Raw genomic sequence first — 25,632 nt, 5'->3', positions numbered from 1 at the left:
AAGTATAAAAGATCAAGCACACTAGTAAACACACTAGCATCTAGCACTCCACAGTAAGGAAGTGGTAAAATATATTTACAGTCAAAAATCAAAAAAGTTTTTCTTGTATCACAAATAAACTTTAAGATTGAATCATATTTTGTCAGCTTTAGGTATAGATCTTCAGGTTGAAACGTTGGTTTTAAATATTGAAAACATTCCATTCTATTTCGAGATCATAAATTAAGACAGAACGCAACAAAACCATCTCAATTATTTTTTTATGGAGATTTAGTAAGAGTATTATTCAATGCAATTTTGACGGAGTTCACACTTCTACGAGATATAGAAATGTTTAATTTCCTTTCATTTGGTGGTATCTGTACAAAGTGACAGTAGGACTATCCTCATTCCCGACCATTAATGTGTCCTGGTCATCAAAGCAAAGAGCACGGAGTTTGTATGGACATTGATCTGGTGTGAGCAGAAGTGTCAGGAATTGACCATCCATGTCCAGCAAGTGGACACTGCAGCAATTATTTAAACGATCCTTATAGCCGTTACACACCAAAATAAGTCCTTGGTTATCTGTACAGATTCCATAAGGTATGAATCCAGATTGAGACTGGTGACCAGAGTAAGAATAACGATACTCTCCCAATCCAGTCACTACCACTACACTTTTGGCCCAGGAGTCAGACGTACAAATGTCAAAATTGATGTTTTCTGTGATGTAGCATACACTATAGTATATATGCTTTCTTTTATCATTTATCGAAATGTCTTGTAGCTTCCTCCCTTTTGGGCTGTATCTATAAATTTTCATGTAGTCGTCTCCCCACATCCCGACTAATATGTGTCCATTAATGCGAGAAGCACATATGGCTCCAGGTTCTTCGTCCCTTGTGCATATTAGTTTGGTGGTTGACATGTCACTAGTCACTCTGTAGATGGCTCGTTTTTCATTATCTGTGTAAAATAACTCTCCTTCTGTTGTCACTATGTGGTTACTACACACGCCCCTCATATGTATTGGTATTTTCTGTGCTAAGTGTCCTTCCAAGTCAGACTGAATGAGGTAACCAGAATTATCACTTGCCCAAAATTTATCCGATAGTGCTGATAAATGTGAAACACCAGATGCATCAATAGCTACCTCATTTACTTTTGTAATACAAGAACAAAGCTCTTCAGATGAATTTATTTTAATTTCACCAAACTGTGTTGCTATTTCATCTGTATTCAATGTACCTGTAATAAATATTGGAAGTTTTTGTTTTGCTAGGTTAGGCGTTTTAAGTTGAGCTAATGAAATATCAGTGTGGAATTTGAGTAGTTCACTAGGTTTTATTGATGGCATTTTTCGCTCGTAATCTGTAACAGTCGTTTCCAGGTAATAAATACACTCCTGTGTGTTCTTCTCTTGTTCCATCAGATCATTTAGGATAGAGTTCTTGATCTCGTCTAGCTTTTCACTAGCGTTTGCCAATATTGTGTCAACTGCCTCCCGCAGTTCATCTGCACACTTCTTCATAGATAACCTTAACTCAGAGATTTTCTTCTTGACAAATTCTCTCCTGTCTCCAAGTGATTTGATATTTTCTTTAGCTTTTGGAATGACTTTTCCCCAGATATTCATCAGTTCCGTCTGGCATAGGTGTAGAGTGTTATTGTAGATGGTTTCGAGGTCACTCACTACATGATCACTGTGATTTAGCGCAAAGCACGTAGAACAGATATAATTATGGCAATCATCGCAGTAGACATCTATATCTTGTGTGGGGTGGATACTGCATTTCTCTGACGGAACTTTTCTTTTCCTCTCCTTATAGAGAACAATCTCATGTCCAATGTTCTGCTCTAGATGTGGCTGCTTGCATTGGTCACAGATTCCCTGATGACAGGTATTGCAGTAAAACTCGGAGAAGTTCCTACAGGATTCTGTGTCACACTCAATAACATGCTGGGCTGAATTTGGTACTTGGTCCATGATTATCAATCATCAAGCTAAAATGATTTATTACAAATGATTTGCGTAAATAATGGAATTTTCTCACATGAAAGATTATCAAAACCAACATATTCTGAAAAAATAGATATAACAAACTCTTTACCTTTTTGTTTGATGTCGTAAATGATTCTCCTTTCACATTACTCTATCAGGCATGGTTTATGTCAGCCATTTGTAAAGCATGTTTGTTCAGGTCGATGTGATTACTTCTATAACATTTAAATCTCCAATCTTTATTTACATAAGGCGTGTTATTTAAAGAGAAAATATGGCTTAAATATTGGGCAGTAAAAAGATTATATTCTTTCACTGTGCAAAAGAAATGTGCTAAAAATTGAATTATAATTTTTATTTGACGTTTTCATTTATTACTAATAAATATCCTCTAAGTACGATTATTTTATAATATATATAGATCATTTTTACAGTACCCTTGTTCATATATTAAAGGATATAATCAAAAGGTTGTTAATAAGACATAAGGGGATAAGACATTAATAAGACATTAACCAAACATTACTTGAACTTACCGACACTTTACGTCCATTAATGGGTATTTTAAGGGGATGAAGGACACACGGACAGATGACTCAGCAAATACAATATACCTTTAAGTCTAATGCTGACTGGCATTATTCAAACAAACTGTTAGGCCATTATTTTCACACCGAATTGTCTTCAGATTTTTCCGTTTACCAGACCATGACAAGGAGCACATGATGGGTATGACCGCTCGACAGGGGATACTCACTCCTTTATGGCAACTGATCCCACCTCTGATGTTTTAAGATGTCCGTGTTTGCTCTGCTCCTTATTCGTTTCAATGGATTCTTAGCTTGATTACAATTCGTTACCTTCATATTTCAGTTTAACTACGTCTGCTTGTAATCATTAACAAATCATGCAATTAATAGATCGGTCCCTTCCTCGTTTACCAACGCTGTTGGTCCAATACGTTGGTGGCGTCATGCACAATCTGCTAGTACAGCAATATTATACTCGTTGAATACATGGGCAGTATAATTACGTAAAAAGGTCATAATCAACGTGCACATGTTGAGGTATCTTGTGAAATAGGAAACACAAAAATTATTTTTGGAATGGTTGTTGAAAGAAATCTTATGTGTGCATATTTTATTTTCCTTAAATATCTAAAGTCCGATTTCATAGTTGATTTTCCCGTACTCGAAAAAATAAACATAAGAAATGTAAACATCACACGTTTTCGTCATGTTGTCTTGTTTAACGGTGTCCTGTGCAATATTGGGGTCGATTTTACCTTTCAATTTTTTTTTACAGGAAATACATAATTTGAAGGATCTAAATTTCAATGTCAATTTTCAAATACAAAATAACGAAATATTTTGTAAATCTTTTGTTGTTGTTGATTTGTACATACTTTGTTGTTGTTGTTAAAGTTGTCATAATAAGTACACAATTTTCCCTTCGCAGATGCAGTGTGTTAAAAGAAACTTGGTATTTTAAATTTTTTAACTATATTCATCTTCTGAAATATCTCAAGATACCTCTCCACATACCAATTCTATAGTCTTTGCTTAAAAATTCCCAATAAAGACAGAACAAGTTGCTGTCCTTTAAAAAAAGGACTGCAATACGTGGACCATATGCATGTGTTTCTAAACGAAATTTTCCAGGTTTAGGGATTTTACAAAGGTGTAATTAAATTAATTTTTTTTGTAATTTTCATCGTTATTTAAGTCTGCTTAATTAGGCTGTAATGATAAAAAAAAATCATGACCCTGAAATGATATGAATATGAAATGTTGATCTAAGTATCTATCACAATTGTAATGTAGCCATTAAAATTAACAACAGAATTAAACGAGGCTTAAGGTAAGGTTGGCGATTACAGGGAGATAACTCTTATAAGTCACTTAAGCGTTTGAAACCGGCGGAATTTAAACCAGCGATACTAAGCATTCAATCGCTAATGAATTTCGTCTGTCAAACCATGAACAAACAAAGGACATTTCCAGTAGAAAATCGTATAACAATTTAAAGTGCTGGAATCTCGGAAGAATTTATCGGACATATGAAAGACGTTTAGCGTGATGCACGATTGATGACCCAATAAAAGAGGACTAGTAAGTTGTAAAGTCTTTGAAGTTCTTTACAAGTATTTATTAACACATATACAAACATATATACAGATCCGTAGGTTCTGGCCCGGGCCGACTCCCCGCTCCGCTGCTGTCCCTGACACGTCCTGTCAGCTTGGCATCCACGTGTAGAAGAGGTCCGTGCGACTGTCCCGCCGTCTGAAGTAATACAGACAGTAAGTCGTACCACGGGACAGTCGCACAGATACTACACTCTCCCCTGTTTTCTTTGAAAGGCTGGAGTCTACCACAGGAAAGAGGGTCCGGAACCATCTCCAACGTCGGGGCGCTGTAAACACCCTCCCGGGCTAACTGCCCAAGAAATACAAGTGCCAGAGCAAGCTCCAGGCAAAACCACACCCAGGATTAATCCTAGGTAACAAGTCCGGGATTACTCCCAACCAGGTGGTATGTCCGGGATGATCCCCAGACAATCATCCTACATCTGTTTAACGATAACCGAGTGGGCCAAGGTCATCAGGCCCACTCACTACTGAGAAACTGTGACACCAGTCACACCATCAGGCCCTGGAGGGTAAACTCACCCTCCGGCGTCGCCCACGCCTCCGCCTTTATCTGTATAAATGACATGCACTGTTCTCCTCCGGTGTCACACTGTCAGACGACAAGGAACTGCCAGAATCAAATGGGGTTGTCCCCACTTCCGCATCATGGTCCTTCGTGACCCCATCTATATCTTCCTCCAGGGTGGGGCCTTTGTCCACAGAACTCAGTGATCCCACAGAAACTTGACCATAGGCCGCCTCATTCGAAGGTTGGGCTGGTCTTGGGGAGAGAGGTGTAACACCGATATCCTCAACTGCAGAATCCAATAGAGACTCCTCCACCATCTCTACTTCCAGGCATGACACGCACAGGCTAACAGCAAAGCCTTGAGATTGGCGTGACTGCCCAATTTGTATACAGGTCTCCTTCCCCTCATTCTTGGGTGATACCTGATCAGAACTACCAGGGCTGGTCCTCCCAAAGACCTGAAACTCCCTAGTCCTATCCCGGGCTGGTCCAAGTGGCTCCGGAGTGGAGTGGGGAGCCACAAGCTGCCCCACTTCCTCGTCCAAGGATGCCTCTTCCTCCTCAGCTGAGAATAGCTCCGGCGATTGGGGCGTCTCAAAGCGGACCCTTAGCCTGCGCCGCTTGCGCCTACGCCGCATACAGGAGGGGGGTTGACTAGCCCCCTGCTCCTTACTCTCCGAGTCAGTCCTCTCTGGGGACTGCTCTGGGTTCATAAATCGAACTGCCTGGGAGGGCCCTCCCTGGGATCCAGGCCTTCCACTCCTTGGTCCCCTCTCCTGGGACTCAGGCCTACGATACCTCTCACCAAGGGGTCCCTTCATCCGGGCTCCGCCCCGCGGCCCATCAGTGGCTACTGTCTTCCCTGTAGCTCGAATGGGGCAAATTCTACGGAAATGCCCCACCTCTCCACACTTAAAACACACAGAAGGCTTCCGCTTATGAGCCGTCCATCTGGATGGCGGGGAACCAGCCCTCCGAGGTTTCGGAAAGGGGGCATATCCTTTCTGCCTCAAGGCCTCCTCAAGTTTCTCTATCCTGCTCCGGAGAGCTTCAAGCTCCTCCCTAGCATCCACATTTCCCATCCCAGGATCATCCCGTCCAGTGTCCTCACCGAGGATCAACTTCCGCACCTCTCTCTTGGCTTTAGGCCCATGTAGCCGGGAGTGCAGGTAGTATTGCATTCGCTCCATGGCTTCCTCCACAGTCCGGGGATGTCCATCAAGGGCGTAAAGGCCAGCGTCTTGGTCCTCGGCTCCATAACACAGCCTAGGTATGGCATGTGTGTGCACGTCCGGCACACAAGGGAAGGCTCACGTTGCCAAGGTCAGCACCCTGTCTGCCCACTGACGAAGTGACTCTCCTGGATTCTGATTGGCAGCCTGGAAGTTGAGTTGATGAGTGAGATCTGGGGCAGAGGAGCCAAAACGCTTCTCAAATCTCTGCAAGATCTCATCTAGGCGGAGCTGGCTACTGGTTTCCAACAGCAAGGTATAGTATTCGCTTGCTGCCCCCTCAAGGCAGAAACAAAACTGGTCGTGCTGCTCCTCCTCTGTCCATAGCTGGCTGCGAGATAACCTAACGAACTTGTGCAAAAATGCCTTCCAGCTGGTCTTACCATCATACCTAAGGTCCTTATACCGGGGCTTACCCCCATTGGCTGCCCTACTTGGGTATGGTGTGGTGCCCTGGTAACCAGATGAGCCATAATGTATTGGTGTACTAAAGTTGCAAGCCTGGTTAGCCGGGACTGACTGACTAGCATAGTATCCCGGATGGGCTGCCCCATACATGTTAGGTTGAACATGTGCTATCCTCTCCCCCTCCCTTCCAAAATGGCAGGCTGGGGTATTGGGATGGGCAGGACTACAAGTCATTGACACAGGAACACTATGGTGCTGCAGTGCACTGGGCACAGCCATACCATGGAGTGTGGCTGGAGTACTCTCGCCTCGATACAACACAGAATGGGCGTGGTCGGGTACTGGGGGTTGGGCATGCCTACCCCCAGGATTGATGTACACTGATTGGGGCGCATGGTAAGGTGTGCTTGTGGAACTAGCATATAATGATGTAGGTTGGGGTCTGGCAGCAGTCACACCAGGGTCTAAAGGATTTACTTGTGAATGAACCATTGCTGGGGACACTCCCACATTTACAGGGGCTGGGGCAGATATAGTGCGTGGCATTGAGCTACGGGGTTGCAAATCATCCCCAGGGAAAGAGGGCGCACCAAAATCTGCTAGACTAGGTTGGCTCTGTATGGGTGCGGGGTCCCAGGTGAGCCCTACAGGATCTACGGGCCTCACAGGCCTCTCGGGTTGCTGACTAAAACACGGTGTATGGGACGGAAGGGCGGGGTCAAGTGGGTGTGGTACAACCGCACCCAAGCGGCTTGGTCTATAACCCATGGTAGCAGGGCCCCCCAGGTTAGCTGTGTCTCCCACAAGGACATGGTGGCTACTACTAGCTGGTCGCACATGGCCTAAGGAATACGGATGGTTTAATCCCGAATTCAAGGGAACCTCCCTATATTCATATTTAGGTGGGCTACAACCCACAGTGCTACCAGGTGAGCCACACCTACACGGGCTACCTAGAGAGGTCTCCAGGGAATCACTGGTCATCATCCCTGGTGAGCCAAATTGAGACTGGGCAAACCGTACCTCTTTTCCTGACTTTCCATGTAATACACTACCCTCCCCACAGGGGATGCCCGAGTGCAGGCCGGGCATAGGTGTAGAGGGACCCCCCAGGGGCAACCCCCCTCCCATGTGGCCTGACATTGACTGAGCAAAAGGTGTGTGACGGGAGGCAAAATGCTCACTCCCGCTATAAGCGTATGGTGAATAACCCCCCTCCCCGGGGTATACCCCCATCCTACACGGAGAACGAAGATTGAAATTGTCTGACCGCCTGTCAGCCGGGCGAGTGCCCAGGCCTAAAGCCGACACGGCTTCCTCTACCGACATATCCATAATAAAATATCACAATAAATCAGATAAAATCACAGACAATACAAATTAATTCTGAAAGTTGATTCAAGAAATACATAAAAAAAAACCAACACGTGCTCTCACATACCTAGCAGCACCAAAAATGGCGGCTAAAACGATGCCTGAAAAAAAAAACTAACTTTGACAGCAGTACGGGAATCTCCCGGGCCCCGCGAGTTGGGCGCCAGTAAAGTCTTTGAAGTTCTTTACAAGTATTTATTAACACATATACAAATATATATACAGATCCGTAGGTTCTGGCCCGGGCCGACTCCCCGCTCCGCTGCTGTCCCTGACACGTCCTGTCAGCTTGGCATCCACGTGTAGAAGAGGTCCGTGCGACTGTCCCGCCGTCTGAAGTAATACAGACAGTAAGTCGTACCACGGGACAGTCGCACAGATACTACAGTTTATTTTAAATACGGAACTGTGCAAGTTTCAAGTCAGCAGGAGCAAAGAATCAGATGTATTGTAAATCATGCACTTCACCACTTCACTTAAACATGTTAAATGACATCATGAACGAATGAAAGAATAGATGTGGGAGCATCCTGTTACTCTATACACTCCGAACAGGGAAGTGAAGTCACGGAGCATTTGACAGTTTGATATAGTTGCATCAGACAGGTAATTATTAAACTGTTAATTTTTAAGTATTTGTAGTTCATATTCGGTATTACAACTTCGAATTACGGAAAGTTGTCAGCTACATAAACGGATTTAAACAGTAATGAATGAACAGATCAGGGTGCACGTTAATCCGAGATTCCTCGGACTCTATCCCCTGCTTTTATCTGTCTATATTATGCGCCTCGATTGACAATGGTTTTCTTGGGTGAAAATTTTCAATGTTACACTCTACTACATGCAGTATGACATGTGCAGCGAATCTCGGATTAGTTACATGTGACTAAAACCCTGCAATGCAGAAAAAGTTGTCATCCAACTTTTTTTAAAATCTCTCTCTCCCTGCCTCTCTCATTTTTTAATACAATCAGGAAAGCATTTTCATCATTTTTTTTAATGAAATAGTTTAAATTATTGATTGACACTTACTCAGATCTAGTGTATTTCTCACTGAAAATTAGTTCTCAATGAAAAAAAAGGCATGGAGCCCAAATCCATTTTAAAAAAAATATCAAATTCAATCTTGAATGCAGTTAACAAATAAATGTTCTAACTCTTTTAGTCAAAAGATACAAAGTGATATTTAATGTGCTGCACATGGATTTTCTGCCAAGATAGATTTTAGTATGAATTTTAATTATTTTATCATAAACTTTGATATGATTATCTCAAAAAGGAATTAAAAGTAGGTTAAAAAGAGGGGGATTTAAACTAAAAGTCATAAAGTCTGGGACTCCGTATCAAGACTTTTTCAATACTGTAAACCAACTTTCGTGACATATTTTAATTCACTAATATTTATCGCCACGAACCATTTATTTTGCTTTGTATTTGTAGAAAATGTTTCCTAAGTCGCGATAAATAATCGCCGCAGATTGGTTTCAAACTGACGAATTGTGAATAAAAGATGATGCGAATAAAAAAAAGTTCGTTTACGGTACTTTTCCTATTTTACTTCTATGCACTGGCTATATATGTTCCAGTATTGTTTAAGTTTTACTGATTGCTAAGCTCAGTTGATTGTCCTACTCTGACAGAGGTAAATTTTGGTTCTCTCAAAATAAATACATGTTTAGTTGGTACATGTAAATATTTACATTTCCAATGTCTTTCTCCGAGATAAAATTACAAATTGTAAAAATACTTTATTTCTACATAAATCTACTGGTTCATCGATAGGCGCGGTTAAAAAAAATCACGTGCGGGGCGGGACAAATAGAGACGGAAGCGGGGCTATTAGCACGGGAATTTGCAGAATCAGGAGCATGTAAATATAAGGAATAACTGTCAGATTTTTTTGATTCATGACGATGATCTATCGATTGGCTTGCATGATGATTTTATGAATAAACGCCTTCGGCGTTTATGCAAATTATCACGCAAGCCACTCGATTGATCACATCATGAATCCAAAAAATAAGACAGTTATTCCTTAAATATAAGTTTTGTTTGTTTTTTTTTATAAATTTAATTTTATTGATATTTTTTTTTTCGCTTTGAAGTAAACTTTGATGGGGGCTTATAGAGACAGCTGGCACAGGTTGGAATTACGACATAATACAGGTGAGCTTTTCTAAAGTACAGTCTGTATTTATGTTTTCCTCACCAAGTGATACATTAGTATATAATGTGGATCAGGCCGGTAGGAAGCAATTTCAGTTTGGGGAGGGGGGGGGGCACCAGGAAAACCAAACATTTTCATTTTAGATGGGCACTACCAATAATTAAAAAATTCCTTGACAAAAAAAAAGTCATCGGACGTTATTGAGGGGACACAAGCATATAATGGCTATGTTTTCTTTAGTATTCTATATATTGGCAAAATTATGGGGGGGGGGGGGGATGTGGATAGATTTAATTTAGATTGAATGGTTTTAACGAGAGCCTGGGAATACTTTCTGTAAATTAAGTTCTACATTTATTAGTACATGTATCTCATTTTTTAAATAAAAAGAGATCCAGATTATGCATGACTATTTATGAATAATCTTAGGGTGTGTTTTAGAAAATTCACTCATCAAGCTTTTATGATTGCATTCATCTAATTCAATCTATAGAAATGTATACATTAATTTTTATAATACATGTAGTACCATTATTTGTTATAAAGTGAGTATGTTGGAAATTCATTCGTTTCATCTGGGTTTTTTCCATTCCTTTCATTATATGAAAATGAACACACAATTTCAGATTATGGATCTTTGATTGGAAAAGAATCAGAAAAAGTATTTCAGTTCTTGCTTAGAAGATCTGTGCCATCTATTACAGTAAAGACCATTATATTCCACTCCTGAATGTTCAAGAAAGTTGGATGGATCAAGCAAAGTATGGAACCTGATATTCCAATACCAGTGGCCCTGGATTTGGAGGAGAATGGTTACCCAATAAATGTTATCCATGGAAACAACGATTGCACAATAACATTCTATCTACAAGCTGTTTTCCTTATACTTAGAAAAAATAAGATTCTGAGATAGATGATTACAGTACATTGCTTCTCCATCTTTGAACTTATATTCAGTAAAATAAATGTATGCAACAGAGGTATTAATTGAATGTGGCATATGTCTGCTTTAATGACAAGTTTCTATGACAATGTAGCATTCAAAAAGTGTTTGTAAAATTTCATGTAAAATGTTGTAGCAAAATATCCATAGATAATGGACAGAATATCTGTGTCATTATTGCATTGTTATTTTTTTCCCATTATTGTCAACTTTGCAGAATTTTACAATTTGACTGAAATCTGAAGTACTTGCACTGTAAACTCATTAAAATATGAATTTGTAACTTGGAATCCAATGTTATTTTCTTCTTACATACAGCTGCATTTATCAAGAACCTGGGACTGATCAAAGTCGCCCTCATGGTGCAGTGGTTAGAGCATTTGCTCTAGAATCACGGAGTAAGGAGTTGATCCTTGCATTGTGGGTTTTTATCCCACTGCGGGACTTGGAGACCAGTCCTTTGGATGAGACCATATGAACCAAAGTCCTGTATCACAGTATTTGCTGGCACGAAAAAGATCCCTCACTGCTCAAAGGCCATAAGTGTCGAGTAAGGGTCTATATTTGTAGCCCTCCACTGGTAAGGGGTGGCGTTTCAATATGAGTGAAAAATTCTTGAAGAGATATCAAACAAACAAATAAACAGACTAATAAATTGATTGATATGTAGATATATGTTAACCTACTGCTTCTAAGATAGCAGCTACCTAGATACTATGCCTACAACATTTCACTCAAATGATAGCATGTAACTTAGCCTCACTAGTCATAGATGGGTAAAGACATTAGCTAAGGATGTCTAGAAATTAATACATGTAGTTGAAATCCTTTGGAATGATTTAAAAATCAACAGGAGGTCAAAAAAGCTTTTATTGGTTTACTAAAACTGGTTTTCCAACAGCAGCATACTAAGAAACTAAGAAATTTAATAAAAAAATTTGTTTGACGAGTATGCCTTCTCAAAATTGTATCAATGTTTACTTTAAAAATGCAGAAAAAGTCTGATTTTTATATACAAAACCTGTTATATAGTCTCTGTTTCCATGGAAACTGTGTTGGGGACATACATATTTTTTTAGTTCATTGTAATGAAAATAATCCAATTAACAATTTCTTGGATTTTTGTGGAATCGGTAGATATAGAAAATGATGATTTTTACTTGTTGGTTGCCATGGCAACAGTTTCACTTTATTAGAGAAAATTGAAAAAATCCTCTTTTTACCCAAATTTTTAAATTTTAAATAACAGAAATAAAAAAATAAGATAAATTAAGCATAAAATATGATGATTTATGCCGTTTTGATTATTCTAATATGATAGTTTATAAAATATATCAATAGTTTATAAAATATATCAATTTCTTCATAGAAAATAACTTTACATGTGAAACGTCAAATACCTCAAATTTGGCGTCTTTTACTCAAAAAACGGGACGGGCAATATCTGTTGAAATCGTGTTAAATAATGAAGCTACTCTTCCCAAGTAAATAGATATACGACATATGTAGAATTTTTAATAAATAAAATTTAGAGGGAGTTGCAAACCTTACCTTAAGTGTGCAGGTATCGTAATCTCCATTCGCGGATCCAAGGAGTGGGGTTCGAGTGTTGGAACCCCCTTTATTTTTGCATAAAGAGGAAGAGAGAGAGATTTTTCTCGGTAATATATTTTTACATCTAGAATTTTCAATAATATAAGTTCTTCAATCCCTACCCTTTCTGCTCTCTAGATAGAGTCTTGGTTATTGCTTCTTCCATGTACCTTCACAATCCCGGCCCCGGGCCTCGGCCACCCACGCGCAACATGAAAGATTTCACTTTGATATCATCGGAAGATTCCAGCAAACGTAAGGCTATGCCATTTTTGGACCATCTTCTAAAGTAACTAGCTTTAAGAAGAGTGCATAAAAAGTCATGAAAGGGAGTATCCATAAGAGAATATTTATCTCCTTATATTATGGGGATATTTTAATTAATGAAGAGAAAGGTTCAAAATATCCCCGTAGTGTGTTGGGGAGGGTGGCTCACTTTTTCTTTAAAAAAGATCTTTTGTTATAATTTGAATATATAAGTTTTAATTTGCATTGGAGGCTTCCCCGCACTTTTTGTTGCGGGAAGGTTCAAAATAAAGAAAATGAAACATTTAAAAGAAAGCAAAATGTACCAAAAAGTAAGACGAAGCCCCCCCCCCCCCTGCGAAATAGGATTTTACAGGGTGGTGCACAGGTTATTTTAATTTATTTATTTATTTCTGCTTGTCTACTCATTTTGGAGGTTACCCCCTTTAAAACCGTTGCTACGGGCTTGAATGTAAGTGCCTGCAGTGTGACCTAGAACCCCCCACACCCCCCACCCCTTTTCCAAAAAGTCTGTATAGGAGCACTTGAGGGTCTCGATCCGCACTAAAAGGTCTCGCGTTATCTAAAACGATGCTAGGTTATCGATTAACTCGATCAATTTAAAAACACATAAATGATTAATTTTGTGTTTGTGTGTGTGTGTTTTTTCTCCCTTTTTAAATAACGGAATGGTTAATAAACAACACCTGCAATCGTAACTTCTCGGCAAAAAAAACGTGTTTTTCCGAGCTCGCCAGAAGGTCTGAGAAGATGCAATTGACAATTTCATCGCACGTGTGTAGACCCCGGCTAGCTATTTGGTCTTGCAAGCACAGGTGTGTGCACTGTTTGCTAGTGACGCTTAGACTGGTGACGGTATTTGCTACAGACATGAGGAACTATACACCAGTTTCATAACATGTGCAGTTTTTTTTCTAGTGAAAATTGGAGTAAATTAAAAGTTGAATATCTTGGATATGGGGTAACCCATATCTATTCTTGTTACAACGACGGTCAATGCATCCATGGACGAGTTCATTGGTTATACTCTGAAAGGTGGCACAGCTTTACCTTTCGTTAACATTTTCTACAATGATCTGCCCACTTTGAGCGATTGTACTTTAGCAAAGTTGATAAATTTTATTCCCGATTGGCCTATAGTTTTGTCATTTAAAATAAATCGGGTTATTTCGATACATGTAATGCATAACGGCTGGGACTTGACATCTGTACCAAATTTATACGGAAGATATCCCATCGTTGGAAAGATATATGGTACACGTGTAGCACAGATCTGTAGTGGGCAGATTTTTTTTTTTTGATGTTTCTCCCTCTCCCCCACATGGAATAACATTGCTACAGGCCATTATCAAGCTATATTTCGATTGCTGTCTATCAAATTATTTTGCGAACCTTGATGCACAAAACTCATGCCGGTATAAATATGGTAAAGACTATCTTTTTAAAAAACCTAATATCTTTAATTCAACATGTTCAAGCTGTTAAGCTATCTCCTTATGTTCTTCCTACTTATTTAAAATGCTTGTACCATAGAATGTAGTTTGTATAAAAGGATATATGTATTAAAGAGAAATTCAGATCTTGGTACCGCCAAAGAATACATAAATACGATGTGCAGGTTTTAGAGCGAGGTTTCCCAATGATTGGCATATTCTGATTCGAAAAGGGTGAATTGTTCTAAGGGCAAGTTGTCTTAGAGGCGAACTCTCTAGCATTCTCGCGCATGCGTAGCCTGACGTAACCCCATGGCATCCAGTTTAACTCCACTTATATATTTTCTGCGTGGACCTCAGGGTCCACGCAATAATACATATAAGCCCGTAAAGATGGAAAATAAAACTCCACAAAAACTCTGGCGTATAATTTGTCAATTACTATCTCCAACGAAATGTAAGAAACCTAATGATATAACTGCTTTGAAATATTTGGGACAAAAATGTGTTATTCATCCTGGAATTCAAGGTTTTGAAGCAGAGCAGATTTACGTATTCGGAGCAAGTTACATGAATCTGTTTTGTGAAGTACACGATAAGTACGTATACCTACAATAACACCAAATAGAGTTATACCATTGAAATGTAACTTTTGTGGCCTTCAATTCGACATTAAGATGTATCGAAGATGCATTTTCATATAACAAAAATTACTTTCATTCATATGTTGATTCGATATATACCAGTGAACTTGAAATAAAAGGCACAACAGAGTCGGCCACATCTGTTTCATATTTGGATTTTTTTTTTACTGACTATAGACGGTAAGGGCCAAGTAACGACTGAATTGTATGACAAGCGAGATGACGTCAACTTTTCCATCGTCAACTTTCCTTTTTTATTAAGTAATATCCCGTTATCACCTGGATATAGTTTTTACATCTCCCAACTTATTCGATACTCAATAGCATGCTCCAAGTAAGATCAATTTTTAAACCGAGACAAGCTACAGATAGATAAGTTGATGTTACAGCGATTTCAACAGCCTCGTTTAAAGTTTGCATTTCGTAATTCTATGGTCTTTATAATGACCTTGTCAGCAAATATAACCTATCATTTGGTCGTATTTTGGCTGATTTTTTCATGCCAAATGTTAGGCCTATGTTTTTATACTGAATTTGACTACGGGATGTACCGTTTATCTGATCAATACATATTGCTCACTGCGGGTGTAAATGATCAACAGGGGATGCTTACTCCTTTTAGGCACCTGATCAGACCTGTGGAATTTCCAGTGGTCCGAGTTTTATGTCCTCTTCTCGGATCTGTATTGTTTTTAGATTTTTTTTTCAGATCGATCACTGTTTGTTATCTTCATCCTTATCATTCTGATGTTATATATTTTTCTATGTTTACTAAAGACCTCAAATGAATACATTTTGAAATAATGAAAAAAACAAATCTTATAATTATTCCTCATCCATGACCACATTCACAAAGCCATATTCAAATGCTACGGCTACGAGTCAAGTTAGGCCAGTCTGCTAACACTGCGCAACAGCACAAGAACATTTGAAGTTCGGACTGGAAATATAGTACGAGTTGTATTTCATTTTCATAACTAATTTAATTGACAAAACAGCTTAAATCTCAGATAGCGATTTGGCTCCTTTGCTATCTTCTTCTTTCTCTTAACTCAAAGGTGGAAAGCTCTACTATAGCCGATTGAATCTTTGTTTCGAAAAACATTCAGAAACTTTATTGACCAATAAATTTCTCTTTAATGAATAAAGCATTGCAAAAAGAGATAAATGAAAATTAAGAATGAGATTTCATCAGATCATTTCTTGTCTGTCCCTATGTGATACCTCTCTCTCTCTGCAATTAAAAATGTGAGGGCGTAATGCCCACCTAGATTTTTCGTCTTTAGGCACTCTTATTATTCTCTCTTAAGATATTTCCTATAGCGTGTCTTCTTTTACATTAACATCTGTAATGTAATACCTCCTCATATAGGTTGTTGCAAATGTCCTGTACACTGAAGAAAACTATTTTCATAAACATAAAACTACCTGCACTTTCAAAATAATTCTTTGGATTGTATTGACAGATAAGTTAAAATTATCAAAAAGACTGCCAGATATCAATAGGTCAGAAAATTCGGGGAAGGTGGGACCTGTGTCCTTTCTTTTAATATTACAAGTATGAACATGAGAGGCTACATCCTCTTAAATCGCAGTCCATCTATCCTCACCCCCAATACAAGTAAGAACAAATAATAAACGTAATTTTGATATTCTTTTTCAAACAGGTTAAACTAAACCTACTTGAAAACTTTTTAAAAAATTACTAATACTTGCTATTATTAAATTCTAATGAAGAAAGTGTATTGGATTTATTATCCCTTGTTTTGTGTAAAGGGATGGCGAATTTAACATCAAGGTGCCTAATTTAATCACCCTAGCGCAAGGGAAAACACCAAATAGATCTTTACTTTTTTTTAAAAAAATATAGATAGAAGCACTGTTCGTTAACTTGAAAAATGCTGCTGCTTCAGCGAAATCGAGATTATTACTTAACAAACACACAAAATCCTTCGTAAAGGTCACTGATTTTTCAGGTGGAGTCACATTACTTGAAATTTAAACAAATAAAGAATGAGAATTCCAGTTCAGGTATTCAATGTATAACGACCATATTTTGTATCTAATAAATGAACGGTCCCATATTTGTAATTATGGTATCATTTTGAACGTGTTATGAAATAAAAATACTCCACCAAAGAAAATTACAAAAGTTTGATTATTGTCAAATTAATTGCACATTGAATTTTATATTGAAGTCTATGGACAATGCAAGTGTTATTAAGATATTGTAAAAAGTAATTTGAATTTCATAAAAAGCTCTTGGTGAAAATATGCATACACTCTCTCTCTTTACTAAAATATGAAATAAAATTAATCAATTGTCGCAAATATTTTGACGAAATTAAATTTTTTTCTTTGCATCAAGGACAGATAATTCTTCAGAAACTTTTAAAGTGCAAAATGACCAGTTTCTTTTATGTTATCAGTCATGTGAATTTGGTTTATTTCTCTTTCATTGTTATCTAGCAATGCATTTTTAACTAGTTTAAAATGATTCAAAATTGTTCAAAATCCTTTCATTATACATTGAATACCTTAAAGTAGCAGTACTTTTACAGAAAGCACAAGATGTATAGAAACAATTTATGAATTGAAATTTCACTTTCATTGAGGGTATGCCCTTGCGATATTGAAATTTGTTTAAACCTCTGCATGACCTCTATGCAGTACACATTATATACCTTTATCGCGTGACTTCCAAATAAGATGACTGTGCTAGATTCACTACAGAGTGGTGCATACTATGTTATTTCAATCAATATTAAAGTCATGTGATAAAATAATAGCTATGCAAAAATAAATTCTGTTTACAAAGGTATCTATATGTGGACTTCTATATTCCCTTGATTTCTTAATACTATGCCTTAACAGTGCTGCCATGGCGAGCGGCAATTTAGTCGGTGACTTCAGGACATTTATTGGTGATATTTTAATTGGCAGGCAAACCTTATTCAGTGACCTTTGAACTGATTGTCATCATGATATACGGTTTCAATACTGTAAGAAAGAAACATAATCATTATAAAATATTTTAATTTTCATTTGAAGAGTGAAAATTTCACACTATAGAGCAGATTTGTGATTCGAAAAGCATGTAAATATTAGCTTACAGTCTTAAGAAATTGTGTTTAAGTGGATTCAAAAGCAATGGTGCAGAAATAGCTATGGAAAAACATTAATTAAACAAACGGATTGGGTATAAAATAATGTAAGAGTATTTGAATGCAAAAATTCATTTGCAAACAGACAATTTGATACGAAATAAGAAAAATAACTTTTGCTGAAGAAAGAAAAAGAATTTTTTTTTTGCATTTCAAATTGAAAACGTTGGCTTGAGAAAAGATAATGATGAGGAACGGTGATCGATCGCAGAAAAACGACCTTAACTTTAGTGATGAAATCCCTGTAACATCACCTAATTTGTTTGTGGCCCACCTGGGTTCAAAATTTAATGGTACTCTGAACATGTTCTTCGGGGACATGTGAGATATAAGATAGTGGAATAAAACAAAAAGTAATGTTTTCTTTCCGTAATGTTTCCCGCATAGCGGTCATGTAATTGTTCTTCTGTTCTGATTGTAACCTTTCTTATCAATGAAAAAAAGACAATTTCTTTTTATACTTATACATGTATCTGTATAAATTATTCGTACAAAATGGATGTAATCACATAAAATATTGTTATATAGGTCTGTGCATTTCATTGACTGAAGAGCCTAAGTCTTAAGAACTCTTTCATATAGATGGATTTAAATACAGTTCAAACTAGTATTGTGGTTGAGTCGATTAATTTTTCATAAGAAAAATATTCAATGGTAACTTCAACTACATAAATAAGGGAAGTTGATGAAAACAGCTGAAGTCATCCTGTTCCTCATACATGAGGTTGTTAGTTGGCAATTACATGTAATATCAATAGTCAGTTAAACATAAAAATCAGTATGAGGAGATTTGGCAGATTGTAGTGTTATTTATTTTGAGTTCACGGGATGTATCGAGACAACATTGAATGGAAATTACTATTTCAAATTTATTAAGCGTTTAAAATGTGTCTAAAATATATAAATGTCTAATTGGTAGCCACAGTAAGAGACCTCTTCTGAGAATTTCAACTGACTGTTATAAGACCTGCATGAAAGTTTCCTAAGATATGCCAATAGATGCATTCATGTTAAATTTCTTTAAAAGAAGAGATATCTTAGAGCTATCTTAAGATACGCTTTAAGGTGTAAAACAAAAGCATTGTAGCAATATCGTAAGATCTATGTCGCAAATTCTATCGTAAGTATTTTTAAATTTTTTTTTTTTTTTGGTAAAACAAATAGTACTTATAATTCGTTTATTCAGTTCCAACATTTTATGTGAAAAGTCATAAAGGCGATTAATCTTATCTCATGTCTTAAAGATTCTTGAGTCGATTTTTTAGGGATTGGGAACCACCACCACCACCACCTCACCAAACCTATAGATAAGAAACAATGGGTCCACACATATCTACTTGTACTTATTAAAAGGTTTCACACATTTCATATACATTAATACATTGCATTATTTCATAGATTTCCATCACAATTTTAAGCAGTGTAGTCTTTTCCTCATCAGTCGCCCTCGTGGCGAGTGTTTAGAGCGTTCTCTCTAGAGTTGTAGCGTAAGGAGTTGATCCTTATTTGCGGGTTCGAATCTCACTTTGGGACGTGGAGACCGATCCTTCGGATGAGACTGTATAAATCGAGGTACAGTGTCCCAGAAGGGGGGCACGAAAAAGATCCCTCACTGCTCAAAAGCCTTAAGTACCAAGTACAGGTCTAAATTTACAGCCCTCCACCGGCAAATGGTGGCATCTCGATATGAGTGAAAAATATTCGAAGGGACGTTAAAGAAAGAAACAAACATAACAGAAACTAATCCTCTCCAAATAAAACATATAAAGCTTTAGTGTAACAGAGATTTATGTCTGCAATCTTGCAAAAATTAATTATTATCTTAAAAATGCTAAACTGCATAGATTTTTGTATTTGTAGAGAGCTTTGTTACTGGACATATGCAAAGACGGGGAGGGTAAATTCTCACCTGCATCCACGTACGTTTATGAACCTTTCTTTAGATATTTTTTTAACGTGTCTTCTTTATTATAATAACCGGCTAATACCTACTTATGTAACAGGTTGAATATTACTACCTGTACTTATAAAATAATTTTTTGCAATGTTGTAACAGATAAAACGAATTATAAGAGGAGGTGTCAAATTCCAATAGGTCGGAGAATACGGGGGAGAGGTGGGGGTAACTCATATCCATCAAAATCCTACACTTCCTCCTCCATTTAATTCCCCCGTATACGTAGAAGAATGAACAAATAATAACCGGTATTTTATGGTTTTCAAACGGGTATATCTAAACCTACTTCAAAGCATTTTTGAAAATGATAGTTGTTTAATATATCAGTAAATGAATAAATTATAATTTATAATTTTCTCCATTTAAATTTGTTATATATATATATATATATATATATATATATATATATATATATATATATATATATATATATATATATATATATGCCAATGTGAAAATCAAGTATCATTTTAATCACCGGCTTCTGGAAATCAGTAGTAATTGAAAATGCTCACATAAATGTCAATAAATTACAAGTAATGAGTATTTTATCATATCATTTCTTCAAAGTTAATCATTAAAGTTAGTCATTGTATATAGACTTTATATCTTATATATTTTCAAAATACGTGTATATACACCAGGAATGGGGTCAATTACATAGGAAAGTTATAAATTAAATACAATTACTTTCCCAAAACCTTCAATTAAATCACCATTACCATAACAAGAATTTTGAAATGTAATTAATTAAATAACAATTACTTCGGATATGTAATTAATTAAATTACAAATTACATTAAGAAAAAACATAAAGATAACAATGATAAATAGTCATGAACGTTCATTTTAATTCATATAGATTCAGTTCCTTTTTTTTTTTTTTTTACATGAAGTAAACATTGTTTAGATGTTAATGAAATTTTGAAATATTGTGTCCCCTAACCTACATCTATCAGGTTTAAAGATTTTTCTATCACAATGAAGACATTTTACACTGGGGCATTGTAACAGGAATACATACGGTACATAATGACTAATAGCAAGTTCCTGGCTTAATTGACCCTTTTTGGTACAGGGTCCTGTACCCTTTTAATTGTGAATCTTTAATCCAAAACGTGGCCAAATTGGGAAATGTTGTTGATTTTTATTTATTTGTTGATCGAAGAGTTAAATAGTGGACTTGTTCCCTATATATAGATGATATATATCTTTAAAAATGATTAAACTTTCAAAACTTGTTATTTCTATAAATAAACAGCATCAAAAAAAATTAATTTGGTCATCATTAGGGAATCAGTTACCTGAATTTTGGAGGAAAAAGAGAGCCAATTTTCAACCAGGACACGGTCCTTTTACAGGACCTGGATGCTGTTTTACCTTAATAAATGTGTCCCTTCAAAAACTTTCTGCGATATTTATGCAAAACAATGGATGCATTTTGCATTGCTTCCTGCTTATTCATCATCCTAAGCAATATATCTCAAAATGCTAGTACATTGATTTTGACATATTGTGTGTCAAACTACTGTCTTCCCACAAATTTTTAATAAATTATAAATATTGGTGTTATAACACCAAATTATACATTAAAAAAAAAAAGATTTGTGGGAAGACATAGTCAATGTGTGTGTTCAAAAAAGTCAAAATGAGTGTAAAATCTCTATTTAAGTTCCGTGTCAATATGTACATGACCCTAGTGCACTAATAAGTACCTGTTAATCACTTTTAACACAAGCTGTAGGTATGGCAAACAAAGGATTAGAAGCCATTGGACTAGATAATCTAAGTTTCAATTCATAAACAACTTAATCGAAATTATTAATTTTATTTCTACATAACAAAGAAAGAGATAAATATGATCAAAAATTTGGAAGAAAATGCATTTTAAAGAGGAAGCAGCAATGCACGAAATAAAAGAAATATATAATTTAAAAAAAAAAAAATTATAGAACATTTTTTAAAATATTCAGTTATGTTTTTTTGCATAGAGTTTATAGGACTTGAAGGGGTGGGAGTGGGGGCTATTTCTCATGTATTAAACACTAGTGTAATTGAATGTAATTGAAAAGTAATTGTGAACTACATGCTTTTCTCGAAAGTAATTAATTGAATTACAATTACATGTAATTGAAAATTGGACCAATTGCACATTACTTTCAATTACATCAAAATTCGTAATTAATTACTGTCAATTACCATTACACATTATCATTACCCCATCCCTGATATAAACCTTAATTATGCATTTTTAATTGGCAATTGATCAACAAATATATTTTAGAATAAAATAACTATTCTTATCCGCTTCAATAAAAATACATGTTTTTAATTTTTACATTTGTGGTATTTAAGTTCTTCTATCAACTTCAATTGATATAAAATATATAAAGTTAAATGTACTTCCATTGTCATATAGTGCTAAAAAATATTGTTGTGTAAAGCAGAATAAGCCGAAATTAGATATATCGAAAAATTTATTTCTTGGTAATTTTTTTGGTGCATTAATGTCTACACATGTACTTTTGCCAAGACAATTTGTAAGACTTCAAAGAACACTAAATCAAACAAGGAGTCTTTTAATGAAAAATATTGCACGAAAAATTCAATTTAAAGCTTCATTTAGACTATCTAATTAAATAACAATATCAAGAGTATGTGTTTTTGGCTGAGGAGAGTATATCCTTAATAGCAATATCAGGATACTTCCTTTAGTCAAAGTAATATTCAAGATGCCCAATCACAAGATATGAAAATGTTAAACAACAATCAAGCAACCAAACAATGCAGAGTAGAACAATAAAAGCTATAAAAAGCTACAAAAATCCAGTATCTGAGAAATACCAGAAGAAACAAACCAAAGCCTGTTTCACAATACATGGAAAATCTCATATTCACCAAGAACTATAGATTTATATTCATCATAAATTAATTTTACATTGAAACGTTGAGCTTAGTTTGATTTTGCGCAATTTTTATAAGAGGTTCCATCTGGCAGTGAATATTTATGTATAATTTTCTGTCTTCTGGAGATATTTGTACACAGTGACAGTAGAACTATCCTCACTCCCGACTATTAATGTGTGCTTCTCATCAAAACATAGAGCGCGGGGTTTGTATGGGCATTGATCTGACGTGAGTAGAAGCGACAGGAACTGGCCATCCATGTCCAGCTGGTGGACACTGGAGCAATTTCTGCCAAACAAGGGACAGTAACCGTTACAAACCAAGATATGTCCCAGAAAGTCTGTACAGATTCCATACGGACGGAATCCGGACTGAGACCGGTGACCAGAATAAGAGAAGCGGTATTGTCCAGAACTGGTCACAACCACCACTCTATGAGCGGTATAGTCTGATGTACAGATGTCACCGTTGATGTTCTCTGTGATGTAGGCTATACTCTTGTAAAGGTTGTTTCCTTCATCATCATTCTTGGTCACCTGGAGTTTCTTCCCTTCCCTGCTGTATCTGGTCACCTTGAATTCTTTATTTTTAGTCATCCCCACAAGTATATCTCCATTGATGTGGGAGGAGTAAATAGCCCCTGGTTCCCACTCCTCAGTCGAGATAATTCTTGTGGTGTTCATTTCGCAATTCACTTGGCAGATTGCTTTACTTTTGGCAGTTGTGAAGAGAAGGTGCCCCTCTACTGTGACGGAGTGGTAACCTATGACATCTACTACATTAGTGGATATTTTCTTTAACACATTTCCCTCCATATCAAACAGGATGAGGTTCCCCCAGCTGTTACTGGCCCAGAATTTCCCCGACGACAAAAAAGATAAATGATACGCTGGTGTACAAATGTTAATTTTTCTTTTTATTTTCAAATCTAATTTAATTGAATGAACAACTTTAATCTTGCGAAGCGATTTTGTCATTCCTCTGTCTTCTTCTCTCTCTTTACTCATAGTTAGAAGGCTCTGACTAAAATTCATTGCTTCTTCGTGTCGAGAGAAATTCAGATCCTTTACTGGCCAATTAATTTCCCCAAACTGTTGTTCTATTTCTCTTTTATTTTCTGAACCTTTAATGAATGTAGGTAATGTTGGATGATCGGTTATAGATTCTTGCACTATCTCCAGTGCCTGTGAAGACAATCTCTGATGGAATGTTAAGAGACTGGACGGCTTCATTGATGCCGATTCCATCTCGTTTTTAAGTGCTTCGATAGAGGCTTCTGTTGTTAACCTCCCTTTTTCTGTTTCTTTTAAATATGATTCCTTCATTTCACCAAGCTCACCAACCTTATCGGAAAGAACGGCATCCACAACTTCTTTCATCTCTTGAGCTCTTTGCATCATGGCAGATCTCATCAGAGTAAATATTTCCTCATCTTTTTCTGTTCGTTCTGTCTGGGAATTTAATTTTTCTTCACGGATCTTTGTAAGTCGATCTTTGCATTGCTGTAGTTTTTCATTGTAGACAATCTCTAGATCAGACGTCTGGTGATTTCTGTGATTTGAAGTGGAGCATTTGGAACAAATAGGATTCTTGCAAAAGTCGCAGTAGATTTCAAGGTCTCTTGTTGGATGGATTGAACATTTTTCTGCCGGCAAGGGTGTTCTTCTGTTTGTATAAAGAACAACTTCATGGTGGCTGTTTTTTTCTTCTTGGAGGTGGACATCTCTGTGCTGTTCACATATGCTCTGTTGGCAGTCATTGCAGTAGAGGTTGGAGCTCTCTCCACATATGGCACACACTATGTAGTGCTGAGCAGTTCCACTAGATTCTTCTACTCTATTTTCAGCCATCTTGTCCAAGGCAACTACATTTAAAAACAATACGTCAATGTACCACGATATTTAACAGTGTAAATAATTAATATTAAATGATTATATTTAAAACAGCATCTTGCATATGCTTCCCTAATTTTTTGAGCAAGCGACTAAATCTCGTACTCTTTAAAAATATTTTCAAGATGTCTTTTTGATAGTATTCAATGTCATTTTCTTGACATTGTTTTTCCATAATCCGTTTCTCTTCAACGCAAAAATAAAAGAAAAAATGATAAATGGCGAATATTCTTTTTGGTATGCTGAAAAGGCCCATCAAACACGCTCTCTAACTAGTATATATATACAATACAAATAAAGAAAAAGATGTTGTGAAACAAGCAAGCTTTAGTGGGTCGTTGTCCTTTTTTTTATTTTTAAGATATTTATTTGTAATACAAATTTTGTATAAATTGTGTATAATTTATACATTCACTCACTAATGCTTTCATTAAACACTGCGTCATGCTGTACTAGCATTTTATCTTGTCTTCCTTCAGTGTTTGTTATTGACCTAAACACCGCTTTCTCAAATAATGGAAGACTGCCAGTGGCCTTTTTTACTCAAAAATCTTACGACTAAGATAACAATTTGACTACTTTGTATATTTTTTTGTTTAATAAAGATGTTTATTATTTCCCCAGATATTAACTACAATAAAATCTAATGTATAAGAATAATAAGATACTTTGTGACCTAATACAGCTTAGATACTTGTTGTAGAGTACGATTTTATTTTGTCTTAGTCATAAGATTTTTTTTGTGAAAAGGGCCACAGGTATATATTGAATGTGTTACTCAATTATTTCTTGTTACATTGATTTTTATTGGTCATTGTAATTTAATTTTGTTCAGCTTGAATTAGCGGAATTACTTTCAGGATTTCAATATTATGCAAACTTGTTTTAGAGGAAGTGTGTGATAAAAATTGTAATAGTCAAGAATTATTATGATTTCATAGTTAAGAAAGATCCCTAATATTATAAGTAAAAGCTACTCAACGTAATACATTTGATAGCTAAAC

At 36.5% G+C, this 25,632-nt stretch overlaps 2 protein-coding genes across 2 annotated transcripts; both read right to left on the bottom strand.

Annotated features, from left to right (window-relative positions):
* Positions 1-334: 334 nt before the first annotated feature.
* LOC133180632 (uncharacterized) lies at positions 335-1,969 on the bottom strand. The gene has a single exon (XM_061315102.1). The coding sequence runs from the start codon at positions 1,967-1,969 to the stop codon at positions 335-337; it is 1,635 nt and encodes a 544-aa protein (XP_061171086.1).
* Positions 1,970-22,834: 20,865 nt separating this feature from the next.
* On the bottom strand, positions 22,835-24,586 carry LOC133180631 (uncharacterized). The gene has a single exon (XM_061315101.1). The coding sequence runs from the start codon at positions 24,584-24,586 to the stop codon at positions 22,835-22,837; it is 1,752 nt and encodes a 583-aa protein (XP_061171085.1).
* Between the last annotated feature and the right edge of the window lie 1,046 nt (positions 24,587-25,632).

Source organism: Saccostrea echinata, unplaced genomic scaffold (assembly GCF_033153115.1).
Source record: "Saccostrea echinata isolate AGI-Se365-2 ecotype Australia unplaced genomic scaffold, CSIRO_AGI_Sech_v1 ptg000007l, whole genome shotgun sequence".
Lineage (NCBI taxonomy): Eukaryota > Metazoa > Mollusca > Bivalvia > Ostreida > Ostreidae > Saccostrea > Saccostrea echinata.
Note: the sequence above shows the minus strand (reverse complement) of the source record. Positions and strands in the feature narration are given on the sequence as shown.

Coding starts and splice junctions, on each gene's coding strand:
- LOC133180632 (XM_061315102.1), bottom strand. CDS start 1,969: ATGGACCAAGTACCAAATTCAGCCCAGCATGTTATTGAGTGTGACACA.
- LOC133180631 (XM_061315101.1), bottom strand. CDS start 24,586: ATGGCTGAAAATAGAGTAGAAGAATCTAGTGGAACTGCTCAGCACTAC.